This window comes from Pseudorca crassidens, chromosome 2 (assembly GCF_039906515.1).
Source record: "Pseudorca crassidens isolate mPseCra1 chromosome 2, mPseCra1.hap1, whole genome shotgun sequence".
Classification (NCBI taxonomy): Eukaryota; Metazoa; Chordata; class Mammalia; order Artiodactyla; family Delphinidae; genus Pseudorca; species Pseudorca crassidens.
In genome coordinates, this window is record NC_090297.1 from 74,220,720 (window position 1) to 74,247,001 (window position 26,282).

General features: G+C 42.6%; 1 protein-coding gene across 12 annotated transcripts in view; it reads right to left on the bottom strand.

Moving 5' to 3' along the window:
* Window positions 1-226: 226 nt before the first annotated feature.
* MCOLN2 (mucolipin TRP cation channel 2) overlaps window positions 227-26,282 on the bottom strand; it is a 61,838-nt gene continuing 35,782 nt past the window's right edge. For all 12 annotated transcript variants that reach the window (XM_067726745.1, XM_067726740.1, XM_067726741.1 and 9 more), the window contains 7 exons: window positions 22,474-22,586; window positions 21,135-21,284; window positions 19,867-19,968; window positions 19,641-19,763; window positions 4,937-5,143; window positions 3,423-3,544; window positions 227-1,060 (listed from right to left, as the gene is read on the bottom strand). In XM_067726745.1, the coding sequence (XP_067582846.1) occupies window positions 1,024-1,060; window positions 3,423-3,544; window positions 4,937-5,143; window positions 19,641-19,763; window positions 19,867-19,968; window positions 21,135-21,284; window positions 22,474-22,586 (854 nt within the window). In that variant the 3' untranslated portion in view covers window positions 227-1,023. The remainder of the gene's footprint in view (window positions 1,061-3,422; window positions 3,545-4,936; window positions 5,144-19,640; window positions 19,764-19,866; window positions 19,969-21,134; window positions 21,285-22,473; window positions 22,587-26,282) is intronic.

The window sequence follows — 26,282 nt, forward strand, 5'->3', positions numbered from 1 at the left end:
AAATAGCTCAGGTATGAACTAAATCTATGCATGAAGTGATCTTAATCTGAAGTCATTCTCATAAATATTTCTTGAATAACTAACCCCTATATCTCCTTCACTGCTTTTAAGAAAGTGGGAAATCCCTTTTGGAGACCAGATAGCTGATAGAGATGTGATCCGAATTTTTCACTAAGTAGATGTTAAGAGACAATACATTTTTAAGAAGTAGTAGGAGTTCCATATGTTATGATAAAAGTTAATTTAATTTATTTGGGAAAAAATACCATCTTCCTTGCTTGACAAGGGTAAATCCCCACCAGGGTGGAGTTTGGTTGTTAAAATGAACGACCACTGCTGTAGTATAATGTCCACATGTCACGTGTGTACAATCAACAATCAGCACAAGTAGTAACAAGGTGTCCAAATGACTGTTTCCAGTTTACCCCACTGACTTTGCCGACAGTTTCATATCATGCTGAGAAGAGGACCACAGGAAAATAAGCCAAGAAATGTCCATTGCAAGAGGTCTTTTTGTTGATTTAAGTGTAATCTTCACAAAGCTTAACAGTTCTCCAGCTCTGAGTGCCTAAATTGTTATTGCAACCAATTTCAGTTTTGTGCAGACCATGAATTAACAAATGTCTTCTAACCCAAGAATCACTTTTAAGACAAACCCGTATTTGATGATAAACTCATATCTTCAAATGCATGGCTTTAAACACCATTGTTTTGCACACTCTGAAATGTGATTTTTTTCCATCCCAACATTGTGATGTCATAAATTAAAAGACTAATACAGAATTTCACCAGCACTGCTCTATTACACCAATGCCCAGTAGTTGACTGTGGTCTAGTCTTCATCATCCAAGTTTATAAAAAGGAATTTTGAAACTTCAGTTCTATTCAGACAGCTCAGAGCCAGTCCTCTTTCCCACTCCACAATCAGTATTTTTGGAAGTGCTGGTCCAAGCCATTTGGGGGCCCTCTTCATTGTCACTTGATATGGAGACCTGAAACCCGATTATCTTCAGCAGGAGGATTTTAGTTAATAAGCATCAAGTGGTCATCGCTTCCATTCCTGTAATAGAAAGGAAGGCAAGGAAAGAGAAAAGAGAACAATGGCTTAAAAATCTTTGAGATGGAACAGGAATACATACTCTATCATGTAGGCATACATAGGTTATTGGCATGCTGAGTGTGACATTTAAGAGGAAGAAAACTTAAGAAGGACAATTTACATTATTGGAGGTTTGACTAGATGCTTTTGGTCATTTTGAGGAGCTGCCTACCCTCCATCTCCCTTTGACAAAGCTTCTCAATGGCTAGAACCGCAGATTTTCCTCCTTGTGGTAGAGAAGAAAGGTTAACTCTGTATCTGCTCAACCAAGCACATCTCTCCCAAGAACCAGATCACGTTAGAACTAGAAAAGGTTGCAGAGGCTACCTGTTCCACTCTGATGACACTGGAGGAACCAAGAGGTTTAGGAAAGGTCAGGGGACACATTCAGTAATTGGCAGGGTCCCAAATGAAAACCCAGGTGTTCTGACCATCAGGCTAGGGGCTCAGTCAACTATTCAAGGGAGAATCAGTCTGTGGGAGATGGAATCTGTGGTGGTTGCTGGACTGCTTGGTTGAAAAAGAGCAACCTGGCCACGCTCCAGAGTAGGTGGAGCTGTGATCGCTGGGTTGCATGTCATGGGCACTGGAGGGGGGCCCAGACACCAAGTCTTATGATGCCCTTATTCCCCAGGTTCCCTCAGTGAGGTCTGTCTCCAATACGTACTCTCCATTCATAGCCTTCCTCAATTTTATTCCATTCTTAGGTTTCCGGCTGTTAAACACATCCAGGTGTATTTAATTTTTGGTGATTTCAAAGTCATCACTTGTTCCAAGGCCCCAGTACAACCCATTTCCTTCATCAGGCCCTATGACCCTCATTGACTCTCTGCAGGGTCCATCCAGACCGCCCTAGGTTCCAGGCTTTGATCTGATTATTCAGCTAAAACTGATCTAGCTGACTTCACCCATGACGACCTTCAACCACTTCTGTTTTTATTTTTGATATCCTCTTTTTTCAAAACTTTCAGCATCTTAGTTCTTCAGCTGATTTCCTTTGGTGGACTCTTCTGTTCCATTTAATCCTTTCATTCCTCACAATGGGCAGACCTGCCTCCGCACCAGGCACCCTCTCTACAACCCTAAGCATGTCTTAGGGAAGACTGTCTGCTGACGTTGCTCTGTTCTTCTCACCACTCAGGTCCAATCTTCCAAGTTCACTCCTTAAATCTTTCACTCATTCCATATGGCTGCAAAGAAACCATTTAACAACCTCCCAGGGCTTTTTGTGGTATAAACTGAGGCCCAAAAATCAAACACCAAAACCTATCCATTACTTTCTAGAATTCACAACCACATTCTCAAATGCTTTTTTTTTTTTTTTCTTTACAGTCAACTACATATTAGAAAAGCAACTTTGAGAGACTTTCCTTATAATACAAGGTGCCTCCTAGGAGGCAGCTGCCTATAAAGAAAAGTAATTTCCCTTTATCCTTGCTTCCATGGCAACACTTCAATGCTCTGAGAGGATAAACTGTGATTGTAAAAACTTAACTCTTCTCAGAAGACCTCATTTCATATTTACCAGACATTCTTTGGAAATGCTCCAACATACCATTTCAAATCCCAAGTTGCAGTATGAATTGATTAACGGAAAATACATCCTGGGATTTTAAGTAGCAATTATGTTCTCCCATCTTCCTTCAGGAATCTGGTTTAGAGAATCCTTCTCGAAACACATGAGTAGGGGGTACTTGCAGTTAACAACCCCTACTCCTGACTTCAGACGAAAACAAACATGGGCATAATTAAGAAAATTATCCTCATCTGACCCCCTTTCTAGTCCCCCAAGCCACTATGTGGAGGCTTTGCCACTGAGGTCCAGACTATTTTTGCACGTGCACTGATGAATGGCGAGCACACAGCAGGTGATCAGCTGATTTGTTTGCAGCCAAGGACACGTACGGCTTCCTCTCAAGCAGGTTTCCTGCTCTGCTCAAGGAAGGTTATTTGTACCACAGATTGCGAAAAGGGGAAAACACCTTTGACGTTCCCAGAACTCCATCTCTAAAAAGAAGAGCTTTGACCTCTTCCTTTGGCCAGCTCACCCTCTCGACTTCAGGGACATAGCTCATGCCTTCTCAAAACAGTCTCATAATATTCCCAAGAGATTTCAACCATGTCATGTACCTTTCTACCTTGTTCTATAAGAAACAATTCATTTCTAAAGTCAATTACAGTGGGAGGAAAGCAAAGAGGGATGCATTATTTCCCCTAGTCAGCTGATTCCTGAGTGTAGCATTTGACCTGGGAGGACCCTTTGTTAAGGCAGCAGGGCGTCTCATCCCGGGAGCACAGAGACCCGACTGAACACAGTACTGACCTCCTCAGACAGCAGATGCAGGACAGGAAGGCTGATGACTCTTTCTGACACTCCTCTTTGCTACCACACTCCTTCAGGAATTCCTGAAGATCCGTGGCAGGAAACCCATTCTGTTGGTATTTCTTTAAAAAGTACACAGTGTTGTTACCTTAGTTATACTGAGAGAAATTGCTTCTTGTCAACAAACCAAATCCATCTCTGCTAAAATAAAACTCTCCCACGTTGCTAGCACAGATCCAAGAACTGACATTAACAATGATCAATCATCAATCAATCTATCAGTCCCTTGAAAGCCAAGCCAGGGTCACCATGGCTTGAACAGAGAGCCATGGGAACAAAGAGCCATCCAGAGGAAAACTCCAGAAATCAAGCCATGGTGGGGCAGGGGAGAGGTGTGTTAATTAAAGGAGTGAAGGAAATAGAAGTCTAAAGCTTTCACGTTAATTGCAAGACCAGGTAAGACCTCCTCTTCCCCACAGTGCCCATAGAGTCTGGCTGGGAAGTAATCCCCATTTCTTCTACTTTTGTAGAAGTTGGTCACTTAGTGAGGTAGAAGGCAGTAGGTCCCTCCAAGCAGACATAAAGACCCTGAGAGACCCCTCCCCTCACACTTAGCGAGGTCATCCACCAGGTCACTGAGGCTTGGCGCACTCACGGGGACACGGCCGCGTCAAGGACAGGCTCCCACTGTGAGCAGGGCACTGCTCATCCCCCCACGGCCAGCCCCGCTGTGGAGCCAACCACCCATTCCCACAGGAACACGCATCTCCTTGCACACAAAGTGCTCAGAAGTATTTCCAATGGACTGGCTTCTTCTGAGATAGTCTGAGAAGGGTTCAAGAAGAGGACAACACCCCAAGACACGGACATGGCACCCCTGGTTGCTCAGATGCTGGCCCCGAAACAGGATTTTCTGAGCATGACCATCTGCTGCGGAGACACCACTGCCCCCGAGGCAGCAGAGCTTCCTTCATGCTACACATAAGTTAAATGGACCTAGTCTGAAAGGACACACAACCCACCAGGTGGCTTAGGAAGGCAGGAGGCTAAACAGCCACAAAAGGCTTAGCTTTTAAAATGTAAAGGAAACCTGCACCACACGAGCGGCATCCAGTGTATGAGGTGTGCCAATATCTGGACACTTGTCAGCATGACGGTCACCCCTTATCACTGAAACTTACTACTCCAAGTCTAAGTTCCGGGACAGGCAGGTACACCTGTCAGTGCCAAGACCGACAGCCCAACTACTTGATTTACCAAACTCAGCCCATCTTTACCCATTTCCTTTCTCTTTCCCACCACACCTCCAAACCAATCCACTGGGCACCAGGGACAATGTCCTAAATGCATATTTAAATTAACCTCCAGCATCTAAAAAGTTTCTTTTCTACAAAACCTCAAAATCTAAGTAAAACTACAGTATTTTAAGTAAGCAAAATATTATAGTATTTTCCCATGTTCTAATCTATACAGAATTTGCAATCGTTTTTTGGCAGGAAATAATAACTGCTTACCTTAATGGTGTCATAAGAATCTGTAATAATTGCAATGAAAAGGCTGAGAATCATATATATGAAAAGACTGATGAAGGAATATAAATACAGGCGACTGAACAGCCACACCAGGAGGCTCTTCTGCTGGATGTGAGCAAAGGTCGCATACATGTCATCACCGTTGACCAGAGAAAACAAACACTCAGCAACTGTGTTCAGATTTTCAAACTGCGGGGGAGACCAAAAGTAGCTTTTGAGACATATTAGCCAAAGAAGCAGAGAAGTATCTAGTTAGCTGGTTTTGTTGAAGTTGTTGCTGCCATTGTTATTAACATTCACTTTAGGGAATCTGGAATACCACGCGTAGGAAAGCGTTACTCAAAACTTTCCTCCACACTCACAAAGATCATCTCTTGACACTTCCCTCAGTTTTTTTCCTTTGCACTTTTTATATATTTGTGGTCATATCATCTAACAATTCTTGATCCAGATTCTTCTTTCTTTTCTATTTAACATAGTCTTATGTTATTCATATTTAGCATTTGTTAGATAATGGAACCACTCCTTGGAAATGTCAAATTTAACTATTTCCCTTTCACTGGACATGCCAATCATGTTTGCTATTATAAAGAACAATGCAATGCACGTTTCTTAGCATAATGTTTTTTTCCTATTACTGGGTCTAAGCAATTAACGTTTTTTTTTGGCTGCGTTGGGTCTTCGTTGATGCATGCAGGCTTTCTCTAGTTGCAGGCTTTCCCGAATCAGCTGCTCCTTTAACCCTGTCCTGTCTGAGCGAAGAACAGACGCCCTAAGGTGAACTACATGCAGAGGCGGGGTCAAATCCAAAGCTGAACCCCGGGAGCTGTGCGAACATAGAAGAGAAATGGAAATTTCTCCCAGAAGCCTCAGGAGCAGCGGATTAAATCTCCACAATCAACTTGATGTACTCTGCATCTGTGGAATACCTGAATAGACAACGAATCATCCCAAACTGAGGAGGTGGACTTTGGGGGCAACGATATATATATATATATATATTTCCCATTTTCTCTTTTTGTGAGTGTGTATGTGTATGCTTCTGTGTGTGATTTTGTCTGTATAGCTTTAGTTTTACCATTTGTCCTAGGGTTCTGTCTGTCCATTTGTTTTTCTTCTTTCTTTTATTACTTAAAATTTTTTTCTTAATAATTATGTTTTATATTTTATTTTAATTACTTTATTTTATTTTATTTTATCTTCTTTCTTTCTTTCTTTTTTTCCTCCTTTTTATTCTGAGCCATGTGGAGGACAGGCTCTTGGTGCTCCAGCCAGGCATCAAGGCTGTGCCACTGAGGTGGGAGAGCCAAGTTCAGGACACTGGTCCACAGGAGACCTCCCAGCTCCACGTAATATCAAATGGCAAAAATCTCCCAGAGATCTCCATCTCAACGCCAAGACCCAGCTCCACTCAACGATCAGCAAGCTACAGTGCTGGACACCCTATGCCAAACAACTAGCAAGACAGGAACACAGCCCCACCCATTAGCAGAGAGGCTGCCTAAAATCATAATAAGGCCACAGACACCCCAAAACACACCACCAGACGTGGACCTGCCCAACAGAAAGACAAGATCCAGCCTCATCCACCAGAACACAGGCACCAGTCCCCTCTACCAGGAAGCCTACACAACCCACTGAACCAACCTTAGCCACTGGGGACAGACACCAAAAACAACGGGAACTACGAACCTGCAGCCTGCGAAAAGGAGACGCCTAACACAGCAAGTTAAGCAAAATGAGAAGACAGAGAAACACAGAGCAGATGAAGGAGCAAGATAAAAACCCACCAGACCTAACAAATGAAGAGGAAATAGGCAGTCTACCTGAAAAAGAATTCAGAGTAATGATAGTAAAGATGATCCAAAATCTTGGAAATAGAATGGAGAAAACACAAGAAACGTTTAACAAGGACCTAGAAGAATAAAGAGCAAACAAACAGGGATGAACAATACAATAAATGAAATTAAAAATTCTCTACAAGGGATCAATAGCAGAATAACTGAGGCAGAAGAACGGATAAGTGACCTGGAAAATAAAATCGTGGAAATAACTACTGCAGAGCAGAAAAAAGAATGAAAAGAATTGAGGACAGTCTCAGAGACCTCTGGGACAACATTAAATGCACCAACATTCGAATTATAGGGTTCCCAGAAGAAGAAGAGAAAAAGAAAGGGACTGAGAAAATATTTGAGGAGATTAAAGTGGAAAACTTCCCTAATATGGGAAAGGAAATAGTTAATCAAGTCCAGGAAGAACAGAGAGTCCCATACAGGATAAATCCAAGGAGAAACACGCCAAGAGACATATTAATCAAACTATCAAAAATTAAATACAAAGAACAAATATTAAAAGCAGCAAGGGAGGGCTTCCCTGGTGGCACAGTGGTTGAGAGTCCGCCTGCCGATGCAGGGGACACGGGTTCATGCCCCGGTCGGGGAAGATCCTGCAGGCCGCGGAGCGGCTGGGCCTGTGGGCCATGGCCACTGAGCCTGCGAGTCCGGAGCCTGTTCTCTGCAACAGGAGAGGCCACAACAGTGAGAGGCCCGCGTACCGCAAAAAAAAAAAAAAAAAAAAAAAAAAAAGCAGCAAGAAAAAAACAACAAATTACTCATAAGGGAATCCCCATAAAGTTAACAGCTGATCTTTCAGCAGAAACTCTGCAAGCCAGAAGGGAGTCACAGGACATATTTAAAGTGATGAAGGAGAAAAACCTACAACCAAGATTACTCTACCCAGCAAGGATCTCATTCATATCTGATGGAGAAATTGAAACCTTTACAGACAAGCAAAAGTTAAGAGAATTCAGCACCATCAAACCAGCTTTACAACAAATGCTAAAGGAACTTCTCTAGGCAGGAAACACAAGAGAAGGAAAAGACCTACAATAACAAACCCCAAACAATTAAGAAAATGGGAATAGGAACATATATATCAATAATTACCCTAAATGTAAATGGATTAAATGCTCCAACCAAAAGACATAGATTGGCTGAATGGATACAAAAACAAGACCCATATATATGCTGTCTACCAGAGACCCACTTCAGACCTAGGGACACATATAGACTGAAAGTGAGGGGATGGAAAAAGATATTCCATGCAAATGGAAATCAAAAGAAGGCTGGAGTAGCAATTCTAATATCAGACAAAATAGACTTTAAAACAAAGACTATTACAAGAGACAAAGAAGGACACTACATAGTGATCAAGGGATCAATCCAACAAGAAGATATAACAATTGTAAATATTTAGGCACCCAACATAGGAGCAACTCAATACATAAGGCAAATACTAACAGTCATAAAAGGGGAAATCAACAGTAACACAATCATAGTAGGGGACTTTAACACCCCACTTTCACCAACGGACAGATCATCCAAGATGAAAATAAGGAAACACAAGCTTTAAATGATACATTAAACAGGATGGACTTAATTGATATTTATAGGACATTCCACCAAAAACAACAGAATACAGATTCTTCTCAAGTGCTCATGGAACATTCTCCAGGATAGATCATATCTTGGGTCACACATCAAGCCTTGGTAAATTTAAGAAAATTGAAATCGTATCAAGTATCTTTTCTGACCACAACGCTATGAGACTAGATATCAATTACAGGAAAAAGTCTGTTAAAAACAAAAACACATGGAGGCCAAACAACACACTACTTAATAACCAAGAGTTCACTGAAGAAATCAAAGAGGAAATCAAAAAATACCTAGAAACATATGACAATGAAAACATGACGACCCAAAACCTATGGGATGCAGCAAAAGTAGTTTTAAGAGGGAAACTTATAGCGACACAATCCCATCTTAAGAAACAAGAAACATCACAAATAAACAACCTAACCTTACACCTAAAGCAATTAGAGAAAGAAGAACAAAAAAGCCCCAAAGTTAGCAGAAGGAAAGAAATCATAAAGATCAGATCAGAAATAAATGAAAAAGAAATGAAGGAAACGATAGCAAAGATCAATAAAACTAAAAGCTGGTTCTTTGAGAGGATAAACAAAATTGTTAAACCATTAGCCAGACTCATCAAGAAAAAAAGGGAGAAGACTCAAATCAATAGAATTAGAAATGAAAAAGGAGAAGTAACAACTGACACTGCAGAAATACAAAGGATCATCAGAGATCACTACAAGCAACTGTGTGCCAACAAAATGGACAACCTGAAAGAAATGGACACATTTTTAGAAATGCACAACCTTCCAAGACTGAACCAGGAAGAAATAGAAAATATGAACACACCAAACACAAGCACTGAAATTGAAACTGTGATTCAAAATCTTCCAACAAACAAAAGCCCAGGACCAGAGGGCTTCACAGGCGAATTCTATCAAACATTTAGAGAAGAGCTAACACCTATCCTTCTCAAACTCTTCCAAAATATAGCAGAGGGAGGAACACTCCCAAATTCCTTCTACGAGGCCACCATCACCTTGATACCAAAACCAGACAAGGATGTCACAAAGAAAGAAAACTACAGGCCTATATCACTGATGAACATAGATGCAAAAATCCTCAACAAAATACTAGCAAACAGAATCCAACAGCATATTAAAAGGATCATACACCATGATAAAGTGGGGTTTATTCCAGGAATGCAAGGATTCTTCAATATACGCAAATCTCTCAATGTGATAAACCATATTAACAAATTGAACGAGAAAAACCATATGATCATCTCAATAGATGCAGAGAAAGCTTTTGACAAAATTCAACACCAATTTATGATAAAAACCCTGCAGAAAACAGGCATAGAGGGAACTTTCCTCAACATAATAAAGGCCATATATGACAAGCCCACAGCCAACATCATCCTCAATGCTGAAAAACTGAAAGCATTTCCACTAAGATCAGGAACAAGACAAGGTTGCCCACTCTCACCACTCTTATTCAACATAGTTTTGGAAGTTTTAGCCACAGCAATCAGAGAAGAAAAGGAAATAAAAGGAATCCAAATCGGAAAAGAAGTAAAGCTGTCACTGTTTGCAGATGACATGATACTATACATAGAGAATCCTAAAGATGCTACCAGAAAACTACTAGAGCTAATCAATGAATTTGGTAAAGTAGCAGGATACAAAATTAATGCACAGAAATCTCTGGCATTCCTATACACTAAGGATGAAAAATCTGAAAGTGAAATCAAGAAAACACTCCCATTTACCATTGCAACAAAAAGAATAAAATATCTAGGAATAAACCTACCTAAGGTGACAAAAGACCTGTATGCAGAAAATTATAAGACACTGATGAAAGAAATTAAAGATGATACAAATAGATGGAGAGATATACCATGTTCTTGGATTGGAAGAATCAACATTGTGAAAATGACTCTACTACCCAAAGCAATCTACAGATTCAGTGCAATCCCTATCAAACTACCACTGGCGTTTTTCACAGAACTAGAACAAAAAATTTCACAATTTGTATGGAAACACAAAAGATCCCGAAGAGCCAAAGCAATCTTGAGAATGAAAAACGGAGCTGGAGGAAATCAGGCTCCCTGACTTCAGACTATACTACAAAGCTACAGTAATCAAGACAGTATGGTACTGGCACAAAAACAGAAAGATAGATCAATGGAACAGCATAGAAAGCCCAGAGATAAACCCACACACATATGGTCACCTTATCTTTGATAAAGGAGGCAGGAATGTACAGTGGAGAAAGGACAGCCTCTTCAATAAGTGGTGCTGGGAAAACTGGACAGGTACATGTAAAAGTATGAGATTAGATCACTCCCTAACACCATACACAAAAATAAGCTCAAAATGGATTAAAGACCTAAATGTAAGGCCAGAAACTATCAAACTGTTAGAGGAAAACATAGGCAGAACACTCTATGACATAAATCACAGCAAGATCCTCTTTGACCCACCTCCTAGAGAAATGGAAATAAAAACAAAAATAAACAAATGGGACCTAATGAAACTGAAAAGCTTTTGCACAGCAAAGGAAACCATAAATAAGATGAAAAGACAGCCCACAGAATGTGAGAAAATATTTGCAATGAAGCAACTGACAAAGGATTAACCTCCAAAATTTACAAGCAGCACATGCAGCTCAACATTGAAAAAGCAAACAACCGAATCCAAAAATGGGCAGAAGACCTAAACAGACATTTCTCATAAGATATACAGATTGCCAACAGACACATGAAAGAATTCTCAACATCATGAATCATTAGAGAAATGCAAATCAAAACTACACTGAGAAATCACCTCACACCGTTCAGAATGGCCATCATCAAAAAATCTACAAACAATAAATGCTGGAGAGGGTGTGGAGAAAAGGGAACCCTCTTGCACTGTTGGTGGGAATGTAAATTGATACAGCCACTATGGAGAACAGTACGGAGGTTCCTTAAAAGACGACAAATAGAACTACCATACGACCCAGCAACCCCACTACTGGGCATATACCCTGAGAAAACCACAATTCAAAAAGAGTCATGTACCAAAATGTTCATTGCAGCTCTATTTACAATAGCCAGGACATGGAAGCAACCTAAGTGTCCATCAACAGATGAATGGATAAAGAAGATGTGGCACATATATACAATGGAATATTACTCAGCTATAAAAAGGAACGAAACTGAGTTATCTGTAGTGAGGTGGATGGACCTAGAGTCTGTCATACAGAATGAAGTAAGTCAGAAAGAGAAAACCTAATACCGTATGCTAACACATATATATGGAATCTAAAAAAAAAACAAAAACAAAAAGGTCATGAAAAATCTAGGGGCAAGATGGGAATAAAGACACAGACCTACTAGAGAATGGACTTGAGGGTACGGGGAGGGGGAAGGGTAAGATGGGACAATGTGAGAGAGTGGCATGGACATATATACGCTACCAAACGTAAAATAGATAGCTGGTGGGAAGCAGCCGCATAGCACAGGGAGATCAGCTGGGTGCTTTGTGACCACCTAGAGGGGTGGGATAGGGAGGGTGGGAGGGAGGGAGACGCAAGAGGGAAGAGATATGGGGACATATGTATATGTATAATTGATTCACTTTGTTATAAAGCAGCAACTAACACACCATTGTAAAGCACTTATACTGTAATAAAGATGTTAAAAAAATAAAAAATAAAAATAAATTCCAGAACAACAACAACAAAAAGACAAGGGACAGTATCTAATCTGGGTTTCTAAATGGTAACCACGGCTTGTGAAGATCTCCTAGAATGAGAACAGCCCAGGGCCTGGATGCCAGTGAGAGTGAGTGCAGGGGCCCAGGACTGCAAGGAATCCACAGGAAACTGGAGAGAAAGTAAGTCCAGAAGGGGGCGGGGGAGGGATCTCTGCTGGACTCAGTTCTAGACGAGGCGAGTTTGAGGGGCCAGGTAGAAGCGGTGACATGAGGTAGTTAGCTGGAGGCTGACTGAACACGTGACAGCCCTGAGGGGCAGAGCTGAGCAGGGGCCGGTGTGGAATGTCCCCGGAATCCCTCAGCCCCCTTCTGGCTTACGTGGTTGACAAACGACTGCCACATCGACTAAAAGCAAACAGCAGGTGCTTAATGAATGAACATCTCTGGGGTCAGAGGGTTAAATATTAGATGAATGCGAAAAACTTCTATGTAAAGAATGATAATGACTTAATAGGCAAAAGGCAATATAGTTTTCAGAAACGCAGATGCAACAAGTTACTGTAGAGTTGGGAACCAATTCTGTCCTCAGTGGTGGGGGCCTATACATCCATCAAGTCAGTAAGTGTGGCTTTGGGGGCAGCCAAGTCCCTCATGAATGTCTCTGGGACATTTCCAGTTGGCAGTCGTGCACATGCTAGTTCACATGCAACACAATAAAACCTCCTACCACCTGAACCCAGAAAACGTGCTGTCCTTCCAAATTTCCCTATTTCTGTCAGTGATTCCAGTCTCCTACCAAAGAAAAATTACTCCAAAATAATCAAGTGCTTAAAACTGTGTGTCGCTTATATGTGGAATCTAGACTATGACACAAAGGAACCTATCTACGAAGCAGACTCATGGACATAGAGAAAAGACTTGTGGTTGTGCCAAGGGGGAGGGATGGAGTAGGAGGTTTGGGTTAGCAGATGTAAGCTACTATATAGAGAATGGATAAACAACAAGGTCCTACTATATAGCACAGAGAACTATATTCATTATGCTGTGATAAACCATAGTGGAAAAGAATATTGAAAAAAGAATGTATATATATATATATATATATATATATATATGTATAACTGAATCACTTTGCTGTACAGCAGAGATTAACACAATATTGCAAACCAACTATATTTCAATTTAAAAAACACAAAACTGTGTGTTGAATCCATTTATCTTTGCTGCTCTACAATCCAATAAGGTCTGTCTATTCCTATGATGCTTCTCTGACCCACTCGTTCTACTCCATAAAAAAAAAAAAAAAAAAAAAAAAGGGACTTCCCTGGTGGCACAGTGGTTAAGAATCCGCCTGCTAATGCAGGGGACACGGGTTCAAGCCTTGGTCCGAGAAGATCCCACATGCCGTGGAACAACCAAGCCCGTGTGCCACAACTACTGAGCCTGCGCTCTAGAGCCCATGAGCCACAACTACTGAAGCCCGTGTGCCTAGAGCCCGTGCTCTGCAACAAGAGAAGCCACCACAATGAGAAGCCTGCGCACTGCAATGAAGAGTAGCCACCGCTGGCATGGACTTATACACACTACCAAATGTAAAACAGATAGCTAGTGGGAAGCAGCCGCATAGCACAGGGAGATCAGCTCGGTGCTTTGTGACCACCTAGAGGGGTGGGAGGGAGGGAGTGGAAAGGAGACACAAGAGGCAGCAGATATGGGGATACATGCATATGTATAGCTGATTCACTTTGTTATAAAGCAGAAACTAACACACCATTGTAAAGCAATTATACTCCAATAAAGATGTTAAAAAAAAGAGTAGCCCTCGCTCGCCGCAACTATAGAAAGCCTGCACGCAGCAATGAAGATCCAACACAGCCAAAAATAAATAAATAAATGAATTTATAAAACAAAATACTGTACGTTGAATCCATTTATCTTCCCTGCTCTACAATCTAATAAGGTCTGTCCGTTCCTATGATGTTTCTCTGACCCACTCTTTCTACTCCACTCTGATGTCAACACTTACATACTTATTACAGAAACCTCCAAGGAAGCCTTCTTTACTTCAGTCTCTTCAGCTTCCAGTTCAAGCTGCAGTAAAATCTAAACTTCAGAGAATATAGCCTTCAAGGTCATGTCTCTTGCTTAACAATATTCAAAGTGTGGAGGCAAAGCAGAAATCCAAACCAAGAAGTTTGGAGTAAGGTTCCTCCTTTGTGTGGCCTCATTCCATCCCTTCATGGCAGTATTAACATCCTGTGTGTGCCCCCTTCTCTCACAACACCCAGCCATCTTCTCCATCTTTAAATCATGGGATTTATTCTCTTCATCTGGTATGTTCGTTGTTGTCTGTGTCCGATGAAGCCAACGTTGAAGGGCCATTTCAAAGTCTGCATCAAGACAGACTGCCCTGGCAGCTCTAGTCTGCTCTCTGTGTCAGGAAGAACCACAGAGGAAACTACTGGTTGGTCTTCTGATTGTTCTCTACACGCTTCTCTGTACCCCAGCCAACAAGCAAACACCAGGTCCTACCCTCCCTGCTCCATGGCTGGATGCATGGGGTAAAGTCTGTAACCAAGGGAGAGTACATAAATGTACCCCAGACAAGAATCATGCCCATGGTCTCTCTGAACAGCAGTACTAAAGTCGCTCTCTACAGAGATCTGGAGGGAACATCCATCTGAGCAAATCACTTATTAATATGCAGGTAATTTACCAGTAAGACAGCCAGTTCCCAGACTAAATAGTTTCCATCCCCACCACTAGCCTTAAGACAATGAAATTCAAGTTGGTTTCTATGGACGTCAATTACAACTCTGACAGCACCATTAATCATTCATATTTCTCAGAGTTTCTTTTGGAATCTGGCCAATTCCTTTCTGTAGTGTCAAGAACCCCTACAAGTCTGTGTTTCGGGTTCCAGAATTGCAAGTTGGTGGGCACAAAGCAAATTCATCCCTTAGTTTCCTGTGTAGTTACTTAGAATCAGTCTAGACACAAAATCCATCTCAGCATTAATGTTATTCAGCTCCCTCTTCTCTGGGCATGTGAGATTTATTTTAACCCACCAGAAAGTTAAACAGAGACCCAATAAGGTAAGTCATTGGAACATACTCTATCATTTCGTCCCACAAGAAGTGGCTGTGAGCCAGTTCCAGTGGCCAAAATCCATAGTAGAAATCAGCTTTTAAAATACCCAAGGTGGAGAACAGTATGGAGATTCCTTAAAAAACTAAAAATAGAGTTACCATATGATCCAGCAATCCCACTACTGGGCATATATCCCGAGAAAACTCTAATTCGAAAAGATACGTGCACTCCAATGTTCATAGCAGCTCTATTTACAATAGCCAGGACATGGAAGCAACCTAAGTGTCCATTGACAGATGAATGGATAAAGAAGATGTACATATATACAATGGAATATTACTCAGCCATCAAAAAGAATGAAATCATGCCATGTGCAGCAACATGAATAGACCTAGAGATTATCATACTAAGTGAAGTAAGTCAGACAGAGAAAGACAAATACTATATGATATCACTTATATGTGGAATCTAAAATATGATACAAATGAACTTATTTACAAAACAGAAACAGATTCACAGACACAGAAAACAAACTTATGGTTACCAAAGGGGAAAGGCTGGGCGGGGGGGAGAAATTAGAAATTTGGAATTAACAGATACATGCTACTATATATAAACCAGATAAACAATAAGGACCTACTGTATAGCACAGAGAACTATATTCAATATCTTATAATAATGTATAATGGAAAAGAATCTGAAAAAGAATACGTGTGTGTGTGTGTGTAACTGAATCACTTTGCTGTACACCTGAAACACTGTAATCAACTATACTTCAATAAAAAAAAATTAGAGACTAAAAAAAATACCCAAGGTAAGGAGAAATAAGGTCCTAATGCGCTTCTGGTCTAGAAGGACTGCATTCATAGGAAATTGTTTTTTGGTTCTTACAAGCTTGTAAGTCCTTGGAAAGCAGATACTGTTGTGTCTCTGTTTCTGGTTCACTCAGCAAACTTGCTGAGTCCTTACCATGCTCTATGCACCACACTCAACACGGGCAATACAAAGAGCAATAATCCATGGTCCCTGCCCTCCAAGAACCTGGGCTAGAAGAACCCGACAGTGTTTGGTGCATAGTAGACATTTAATAAATATTAAATGAATATCTCCATAAAGGGTCCTCCCAGGTTCCAGAGGAACATAGTGAGAACCCAAGCATTTGTTCCACAAATGATAATTTTGCAGTTGAGCCAAAAAGAACTTTCATTTGAATGAAAACATAACCTGCAATGGCTTATGTCAGAGAAGGACATAAAAATCTGCTTCAAGAGCTGGTGCTAAGAACCTCATGCAGCATTCAGATAAAACGTTTTAACCAGCTAATAGTTGTTTCGAATAAGAGAGGTGCTTGGCTAAAAGCAGAGGCCTTGAGAGCACAAATGTAACACGGGTGCTGCTGAACTTTTACCGAGGGCAGCAGCCAAGTCCAACGATTTTTCAGTGCTTTGCCTTCTCATCTGTAAAATGGGGACAATGAACGCAAGACAATGGTTTATTCCTCGGAAAGTCCTCGGGGAAACGTCAAAGCCACATGAGAGTAATGTTCCTCCTTCCCTCATCTTGAATTATTAAACATCAACAGTCTCCAGCCCGCCGTGCCCAGACATTTTGAAAGGGCGCTGTGCCAACACCCATTAGTGCTGGAGTCAACATTGGTGGGACACTTCTTGTATTTTTATACTCTTTCAGTTGAACCATTGAAATCCGATGTCTAACCAGAAAATTCAAAGCTGAAATGTGAGATTCCTGCTGCCATATAAACAGCAGGGTGAAATTCTAGTTTTCCTGATACCTCCTCTTTAGAGTTTTTTGTTTGTTTTTTTAAAGAAAGAGTTAGCTTCCACACCCAAGCTAGCTGTGGTTCTAGAAATTCTAGAAAATGCTCATGGTGCTGTTTTTCAAGGCTCCTGAAGGCAATCCTGAAGGTCTTCTGATTCAACAGATACTGACTGACTGGCAGAACCTGAAAGTTCCGACAAGTTGGGTTAATTTGGAGAGGGACGTGCAGGGGCAGTAAACATTTCTAACTTCAGACTCAAAGAAGAAGTAACACAGAGAAGAAAAGCACATAAGTCCAGATCCAGACTGAAGGTTTTCTCATGCTACTGACTAGTGCATTCACTGAATTAACTCAACTCCATTTCCGCAATATATCAGCCTGGCTAGAGCTGGGAGACGGAAGCCATAAACAGACCTGCTAGACAACCCCAGAGATACAGTTCTTATCTCTCTACTCCTCGGGGGGAGAGGTGAAAGGCTGGCATTAAGTAAGAGACACAAGTCAAGAGGTGAAACGTCCAATATGGCAGCCACCAGCTACAGGTGCCTACGGAGCATCTGATGCGCAGCCGGTCCAAAGTGAGATATGCTGTCGGGATAAAATACACACCACATCTCAAAGACTAAGTACCTAAAACAAGGAATGTAAAATATCTCAATGTTTTATATTGCATACAGGCTGAAGTAATATTTTAAACATATTGGGTTAAATAAAATACATAATGAAAATCAATTTCATTTGTTTCTTTAAAAAATTTTTTTAATGTGACTACTAGAAAACTTAAAAGGATAGACATGGCTCGAACAGAACTGAACATATGAAAATGCAGTCAGACTCACAAAGCAAACAACATCATTGTTCACAAGGTAACCTTGATGCAAAGAAATAAGACTGATTACTTGGCTTTCCTCTCACGGCTGATCTACTCTTGAGTCAGACTGAATGCTCTCTTGTAATGGTCTGTTTTAGATAATACCAAGAAAAGAAGAAAAGCCCTACGGGGTATTGCTCAAAGCATGTGTATTAGGGTCAGGCAGACCTGGGTGTGCGTCCTATCTCTGCCATTCACTAACTATACAACCTCAGGAAAATTAACATATTAAGATCGCTATTTTCTGTCAAAGGATATTTCTCCACAGGGCTACTGGAAGGGTTAACCTAGCAAGGGAGGTAAAGAACATGGGCACCATATCTACCTAGCACACAGCACTTCAGAATGGTAGCTAGTTTAGTGAAATTCAAGCAACATTTTCTGAGCACCCTCCAAAATAATGATGGCGTAGGGAAGGCGGAGGGCGGCGGAGATAGGACCGCTTGATTCACGGGCCTCGGAGGCTCAGTATTTATGCCGCGTGGCGCAACACTGCCCTCTAGTGGCAAAAATGTGGCAAAGCAGCCAGACCATAAAAGAAGCGAGGAAGAAAAATGTACATTTTCCTGGGCACTAAGGCAGTTCTCCGGATCAGAGAGATAACATCGAAGAACAATTTTTACTCATGAGTCACCTTTAAAGCAGTGGAATGGAACTGGAAAGCAATAAGATTACCAAGATTTACTAGTAACCCAGAGATTAGCACTTTGTTGATTATACAGTTTCTCAGATAGGAAAACGGTAATTCTCTTTGGCCATATTAAATGAAACACTTAAAGAGGAGCAAGCCTGGGTGGATGCCAAGTTACTAAGATTTATTTTAGTAGGACAATACCGAACGTTTGAGTTTTGTGGACTGCTCGATTTTTGTGAAGAGTTTGTAAACTAGATTTGACTGTGTTTTGTTTAATGCAACGACCAAGGTCAAAACTTAAGGCTGAGCTGTTATACCAGCATCATTATATTTTTACTTCTCTCCTGGTAGAGCACCTAAGCCAAGATAACAGTACTCTGGGCTATCGACGAGATTAAATGAGAGAGAAGAGAGAAATGCTTAGTATAGCATCAAGTGTTAGCTGCTATTAGTTTTATTTTTGTTGTTTCTGTTGTTCCGACTGCCAGAGGCCCATGGAAGAAAAACTGTGAGATGCAGTCATTGCTTTTACTTTTTTTGGTTTGAAAACAAGGCCTACCTCATTTCATTTCCTGCTGTATCTTTGAATCAAATTTATCATTTTAAAACAAGAACAGCTGAACATAACTTTGATGTCCTTGAGCTTATGATACTGACTGAAGTCCAGCAATAGTTTAGAATTCAGATACTGACCTTTAATAAGGCACTAAGAGGACACTGAAATCAAAACCACCTGCAAAGGCAAGATGTGTTATCATTTTAATCATAAACCTAACATGGTCATTCTGGCCAGTCTTTATCCTCCTCCAGTCTCCTCAGTTAACTTGGATGAAAACCTTAATACTTTGAATTAGAAAGATTTTGTAATACTTTTCCTCATTTAATGTTCATTTTTATTACAGTGATCTCACGTCCAAACACTTCTTACTTGGTGACAGGCTGGGTTCATATGTGACCCCTTAAGCCAGACCCAGACAACCAGGAAATGCGCTTTCTGGTTCCCTGCAGTTCTTGTTTCAATATCTCGAAGCCACTTCAATATCCGGAAAAGGGAAAGAAAAAGAAAACCGATGCAAAGATACATGCTTACTGATGTCCAGGTTATGTGCTGGAGAAAAGTGGGATGAAGGTCAGTGCTGGAAACCCACATTTAAGGGTCTCAAGTGCTTCACGTGTAGAAGGAAGAATGAGGCTACACACCTTGTCATGATATGGTCCTAAGACAATCCAGCCGCAGAAGGTGTAACCCAGATAGATCATACCGGCACATGCGCAGAAGCGAAGAACTTTTGGCAGTGAGGCTTGCATTGTTAAAATGAGCACCTGAAAAAAATCAGCACAATGGGGGGGAATTAAAAAGTAGCTACTAGAGCCCAAAGAAATGGACCTCAACCCCAGTGGTGCTACCCAACAGCCACATCCTTACATTATATGCTTGGAAGTAACCCAAGTATCTGATGACGCCGACCCAGACAAAGAGCGTAGATGTTCCAAGCAAAATGCTGCACAGATCGTAATTTGTGAGATTCTAGGGAATGAAAAAAACAGGCATGAGTAAAATATTCTACTCCACTCAGCTTATGAATCTCGCTCTAAACTGACAAGAAGGGACCGCCTGCCTCTCTACAGTGATTCTGAGAGTTTTCACACTGAAGAAGGAAATAATACAGAGCACAAATTCCAAATGTGTTCCTCATTTCCTTTTAGTATTAAGATTGGTTGAACTGAATTCTTAGTCAAATAGTATCCTGAAATAGAAATTGCATTTACCACTGACCTAGGCACTAAAGCACATAAACTAATGGTGTCTGTTAAATATCAAACAATACCTTTCAGCTACCTTTGAAAGAACGCTCCAGCGTGATTTGCCAACAGTTCCTGCTCTCAAGGACTCTAACTGAGGAGACGCACACACAAGCGTAATTCTAATACAATACGCTGTGTGCAGTGACACAATGCCGGGCTTGTCATGGAGGGCTTCCCGAGGGCGTGACCCCTGAGCAGTGCTGGGCCTGGAGGACAGGCTAGGGGAGTCTTGCAAGCAAACGGAGAGAGGCTGAACAGGGCCCAGTGCTGAGAGCTCGCAAGACGGGCCAGAGGGGCGGCACTGAAGGGTCAGGGAGAGCGAGGGCGGGAAGGGAAGGCAAGGAGGCAGCTGCAGCGATCGAGGTCAGAGAGGAAGACGGCCTGAAGGAAGCCGAAGCAGTCAGGCTGGACAAGACGGAGGTACCTCGAGGTCAGGAGGGAAAGCTGGTAAGATTTGCTAGCTGACGGCAGAGCACGGAGGAGAGAAGTCAAGACTCAGGAGACTACATCGACTAAGTTACCCAAAGAGCCAGGCGCCTAGAGGCACTCAAATATTCCTGCCCTTGCGCCACCCAGCAGAGCCCCCATCACTCATGGATGGGCACCTCGGCTCTTGACGCGATGGGTTCAGGGGCCAGCTGCTGCTTTTGCAACTTAAACAAAAACAAAGCCCGCCCAAACCACCAGTCTTCTCCAACTTCAGTTCCTATTCTGAAGATGCTGTCAAGTTTCCTAGAGGCTATTCACAGGAGTATCACCTTCCACAGAACAGCCGCTTCTTCATTTTCCCTTCATGAGAAACCAAGTCGGAGGAGGCACTGCATATCTTACCGTATTTGAGACCATCCAGAAGAACAGAAAGAAGGTTTACCATGGGCTGCCGCTTACCTTGGCTTTAATTTCCATTTTTAATATGGATCCGATTATCGACATTAGGTCGCTGACAATCACCAGGATATACCATCTGTTGATGAACTCCCATTGGTCGGCGTTACACACGCATCGCTTGTACTTCTCCAGGAAGAAATTTAAGAATCTCTGCGGCAAACATTTTAAAAAGCATTTCTTACAAACCACACCGCCCTCTGGAAGGAGAAAAGCGCAAAACAGTGCTCTCGCCTGTCCAAAGACACGGCATTGCCTTTTCCAATGCGATGGATCCTCACTTGGAGGGTGGAGATTACAGCCCACACCTTCCTCCACCATCCACCCCGGCTAGAGGTGAGCATGCCAGTTAACTAAGTGACTCAAACACGCAATGCTGTGCTCTCCCTCCAACAGACTCTTGTTGAAATAGCTAACACAGAGAACATTCCAAACACTTTACATATTTTCAACGCATTCAACCAGGCGACAACCCTACAAACTAGGCACCATGGACACTTCTTTCCAGAGGAGGCAACTGAGACATGGGGCGGCCAAGCCAGGACTTGAGTGTAGGCAGTCCGGCCCCCGAGCGTGTGCTCCCAAAGTGCCACCCTCGCATCGGCAGAACCCAGACCCCGGCTTTGGATTCAGAATGTCAAGCGGCTTGTGGGGTGCGGGAGGGTGGCTAAGAGAAGTGGATATTTACAAAACAAGTCGACACAGGCCAAGCCCTGGAAAAATAGGGCTTTCCTCTACATATGGTGCTCTGATGACTTCCTATGTCCACTGACCCCAGTCTGTATTCACGTACATGCCACACACCAGAATAAGATTTGTGGTGAGCTAGAGTAGACATTCACAAGAGCCCTAAAGGGTAAAAAGGTAAAATGAAACTCAGGGAAGAATTTTTAAACTAGTTTAAATAATAGAATAAAGTCTTTTATGCTTCATTAGAACCCATTTACCATGCCTCCCTGTCAGAATGAACTCTGATTTGAAGACAAAAGATGAAACCCACCCATGTCATTACTCTGTTCTTAAGATCACTCCTGAATTTAAAAGGGTCTCATTTATTCTAGAAGCATTCAAAAGCTTGACCATTCACCACTGTGCATCTGTGCTTATTAGCTCAGGCTTAAGCAGTTATGATCGTCTGATTCCACCTGACATGCCGGGAGCTTTGACGCACTCTCTACACCCCAGGTTGATAATGCCTCATAGCGGGACAGTCACTCAAAGGAATCCAGTTCAGTCAAGGGCCCCAGAAAGGGCAGGATGACCCAATGTCAAGGCCCCACTGTTTGGACAAACTGCAGGGGGAGGTCAGGAAGGGAGGGAGGAAATTCCGACACACACTTACCTTTCGTAACCTTAGACCCAGAACAATGGATCTTGTGCACAGAATAAGAGATGCCAAGCAAATCACAATGACAAATGCATCGAACACCAGGACATACTGAGTATTTTTCTGAACTGAGAAACGAAAACAGAATTCAAATGTCAAACACACCTTACTTGGGAATAATTTACAAACAAGATGGCAGCTGGAAAATAAGATCAAATGATAAACGCATCAGAAACAAATCACGCTGCACTCATTCAGAGGTTCACAAACAAGGTAATCATTCCCTGATGTCGAGTTATACATTTAAAAACATATAAATTCTTAAGAGATGTACTAAAGTGTATTCATAAATATTTACTCTAGAGTGGAATTCAGTAGAAGGCGGTCCATTTGGGCTCCATTCAAAAGAGGCAAAACTACTGACATACTCTGAGTTCTTTCACATAAAAACAAACATCAAGTCCTCCATTAATGGGGGAACACACGTTTTAAAGTCCCACCACTCAGAATCCCCATTTCTGCTTCTCAACCTTACTCTGTACTTTCCCAGCAAAGAGTGCCAATTCAATACGCTTTTTCTGCATGTGGGAAAAAATCACTTCTCAGAATGAAAGTAAGGAGAGTAGTAATCAGATTTTTGCCTTGGAACACAGTAGCACAGGGAAGGCACTGGAAGAAGATGAAACTAACCTTCGCTTCTCTCAGACTTCATGGTATTGTCCCAAATCCCAACCACGGCTCTCCCCTGCCCGGCCCCTGCTCACCCGCTGTGGTCTCATCAGCTGCCGCCTGCTGCTTTCTCCCGGTCCCCAGCTTCCCCACCCTGAGGCCACTCTCTTCCTCCTTCCCTGCTCCTACCAGGTGCTGGAGCTCTCTCCCTCCCTCTCTCCTCTCTCTCTTTCTTGCCTCAGGGACTTCGCACATGCTGATCCCTCTGCCTGGAACAGCACCCCTCCCCATCACACATGGGGATTATTCAGCCTTGGGTTTCAGACTGAGTATCTTCCTCCCCACAACAGCACAGGACAATTCTCTAAATTCCCATCCCCATCAGCCCTCCCCCCAATACCCTATCGTAGCCCTGCCCATAAGTATACACACCTACATCTCCATTTACTCCCCTCTGCTTGATGGTCACTGAGCTTATAGTTGTGTTTTCAAAGACAGCACAGCAAGGAGCACAGAGACAGTGTGAAATGAAAAAGGACACAGTCTCTGGAGCCTGAGACCTGGGTCTGAATCTCCAGCCTGCACTCAGAAGCTGTGGAGCCTTGGGGAAGTTGCCTCAGTTTCCTCATCCAAAAAATGGGTAGAATGAAAAGAATACCTATATTATAGGACTGTCGTGAGGCTTAAATAAGTTCACAAATGAAAGCACTTGGAGCAGCCCCATGCACACAAGAACAGCAAACTCAGTGGTTATCATATCATTCAATGTCCATCTCCTCCCGGACATGATTGGCTCTGGGAGGCAGGGACCGGGTGTGTTTTATTCAGCATGACAGTGCCTGTGCTTATGTGTGTCCCCATAATGCTTCAGTACGCTTACAGGTAAGTGCAGAGACCCCAGCAGAGCACAGGAAGACCACTGAATAATCTCAGTCAGAACTCGTGAAGGTCTGAGCGAAGTCAGAGGCAGAGAAGGCACACAAAGATGAGGCACAAAGTGGCGAAAGATGAAGAAGAGAGACTCGACCTGGTCTTTAATGGGACTTAGGGAGTAAGGAAGGACTGACCAAGAATGACTCCTTTCCGTCTGGGGTCAACTGAGCTCAGTCTGGACATTCATGACAAGAGCGGACAACTTGCTGGCAGCTGAAACCATGGGTGTGGACACAGCCAGTCAGAGAGATGACAGAGCAGAATGCACACTAGGAAGGATGGGAAGGCGGGGGAATTAGGAGAGGAGATGCACTCAGGAACCAGATGGCAAAAGGCCAGGGGAGAAGGAAGCAGCGCTGGGGACAGGCAACCTTCAGGAGAGTCTAAAGTCAGGGTGTTCCACAGCGACACCTCCGCAGAGAAGGCATTTAAGAGAAAGATGGGAGTGTGTCCACGGATTTAGCAATAACAGCGGCCCGGGTGTCTGAGGGCAGCTCATCCTAACCCTAAGTGGGTTAGGAGCATGACCAGCAAGGAAATGTAATTCACTGAGCGAGTTATTTAGCCTTGCTAAGCTTCAGATGCCTCGGGTACCAAAGGGGAGCATAGCTGTACCAGCTTCACGCGCTGTCAGGAAATCAGGTCAAACAATCCCTGTTGAGTGCTTGTCAGTGCCTCGTACGGAGCACTTACCTCCACCTTTGGCCGTTTTATCCTTCACAAGTTTAAGTTATCTGGAGATACCATCTAATGGGTAGGTAGGAAAACAACCTGACCAAAACCCAAGACCATTTTTGGGGGGAGGAGCCATGGAATGAGGCAGAGGGAAGAGGGGCAGTTCTTGGGAAGATGGGACCGCAATCTTAAAAAAATGCAAGAACAGCCTCGAGTACCTTCCTTTCTGACCTATGACTAGAACAAAATTTCTAAGATTACTTGAATTGGGCCTTATTTACAGATGGGAAAACTGAGGCCCAGAACTAGGAAGATAAACCGTCCCTCCTAACAGAGAAATCAGTATTGTATTGTTTCAATTTGATTTATTGAGAAGACTAGTTTGATGTGGCTACAAAAAGTATCTTATAAACATCATAATTGCTTTCTTCTTCTACTGAAATTATGTTATTCTCACAGGAACAGTTCCTAAACCTGGGTTTGTATAACACTAGTCCAGAGAGATGCCTCTGGAAATGTGGTTAAGAAAATCCTACCCCACCCAGTCCTTCCAGGGGCTTGAGAAGTCCCACACACACCACCACTGCCGCCTGTGTGATCCTAACCAGGGCTTCCCACACTTACTAAACCCCATTTCCCTGGGACATACGTTTACATCACCCATCAGCGGGGAGTCCTGTCCATCAGGACATACCTCCTCCAGCTCCCATGCCCAAATGGCTACATTTATAAAATCAAGTTAATGTGAAGATTAGTGGCACACTGGGCATGGGTATTAGAAGTCAGAAAAGGCAACTTGAAGTTTGTATGTAAAAATGCGCACTCCCTTATATTTCCGCTTGAGATAACATAGGTAATGACAAGAAGGAGAGAGAAGCTTCAAGGTCAGCACATGGATGTGAATACACCTCAGAATGTTTTGCAAATAGCACAAGGATCCCCCCAGCTGTCACCCTTGCCTTTGTTCTACTTCCCCAGAACCAGGGCAATCAATCCATCAGACAGCTTCCTATACAAGAAAAAAAAAGTCCATTTCCTAAGCTGGTTTCCAAACTTCAGCTTTTTAAGACTTGTCACATCATCTTAAATTTGTGCTCTCCTAGTGATGGCGCAGCCCTGGGAGAAGCATATATAAATGTCAGTGCTTCTAGCTGTGAGATTGTGTTTCTCCTCACTGGCCACAGGAGGGAGCCAGAGCGCCTCTCTTCTGAGCAAAGGCGAGGACAGCTCCCCCAATATTATAAGGACGCCCGTGGAGAGGAAGGAAACCTTGTCCTGGCAAACGTGTTTGACTGACTAACTTATTTGGTCAAATGACTATACCAAACCACATTTCCTATTTGACAAGCGTTAGCTTTTATCACATAAAATGGCTGCAGCCTACACTCGGACTTGGAAGACACGTGTCTGACTTGCGCGTTTCTGCTGGGGAGAGTGTGTCTGCTGCGGAAGAATACCCACTTTTAAACAGAAACTAAAACTGTGTACTCTGATGAGAGGCTGGAGTCAGCTAATGGGACTAAAGAGACAAAACTTCAGGGGGCTTC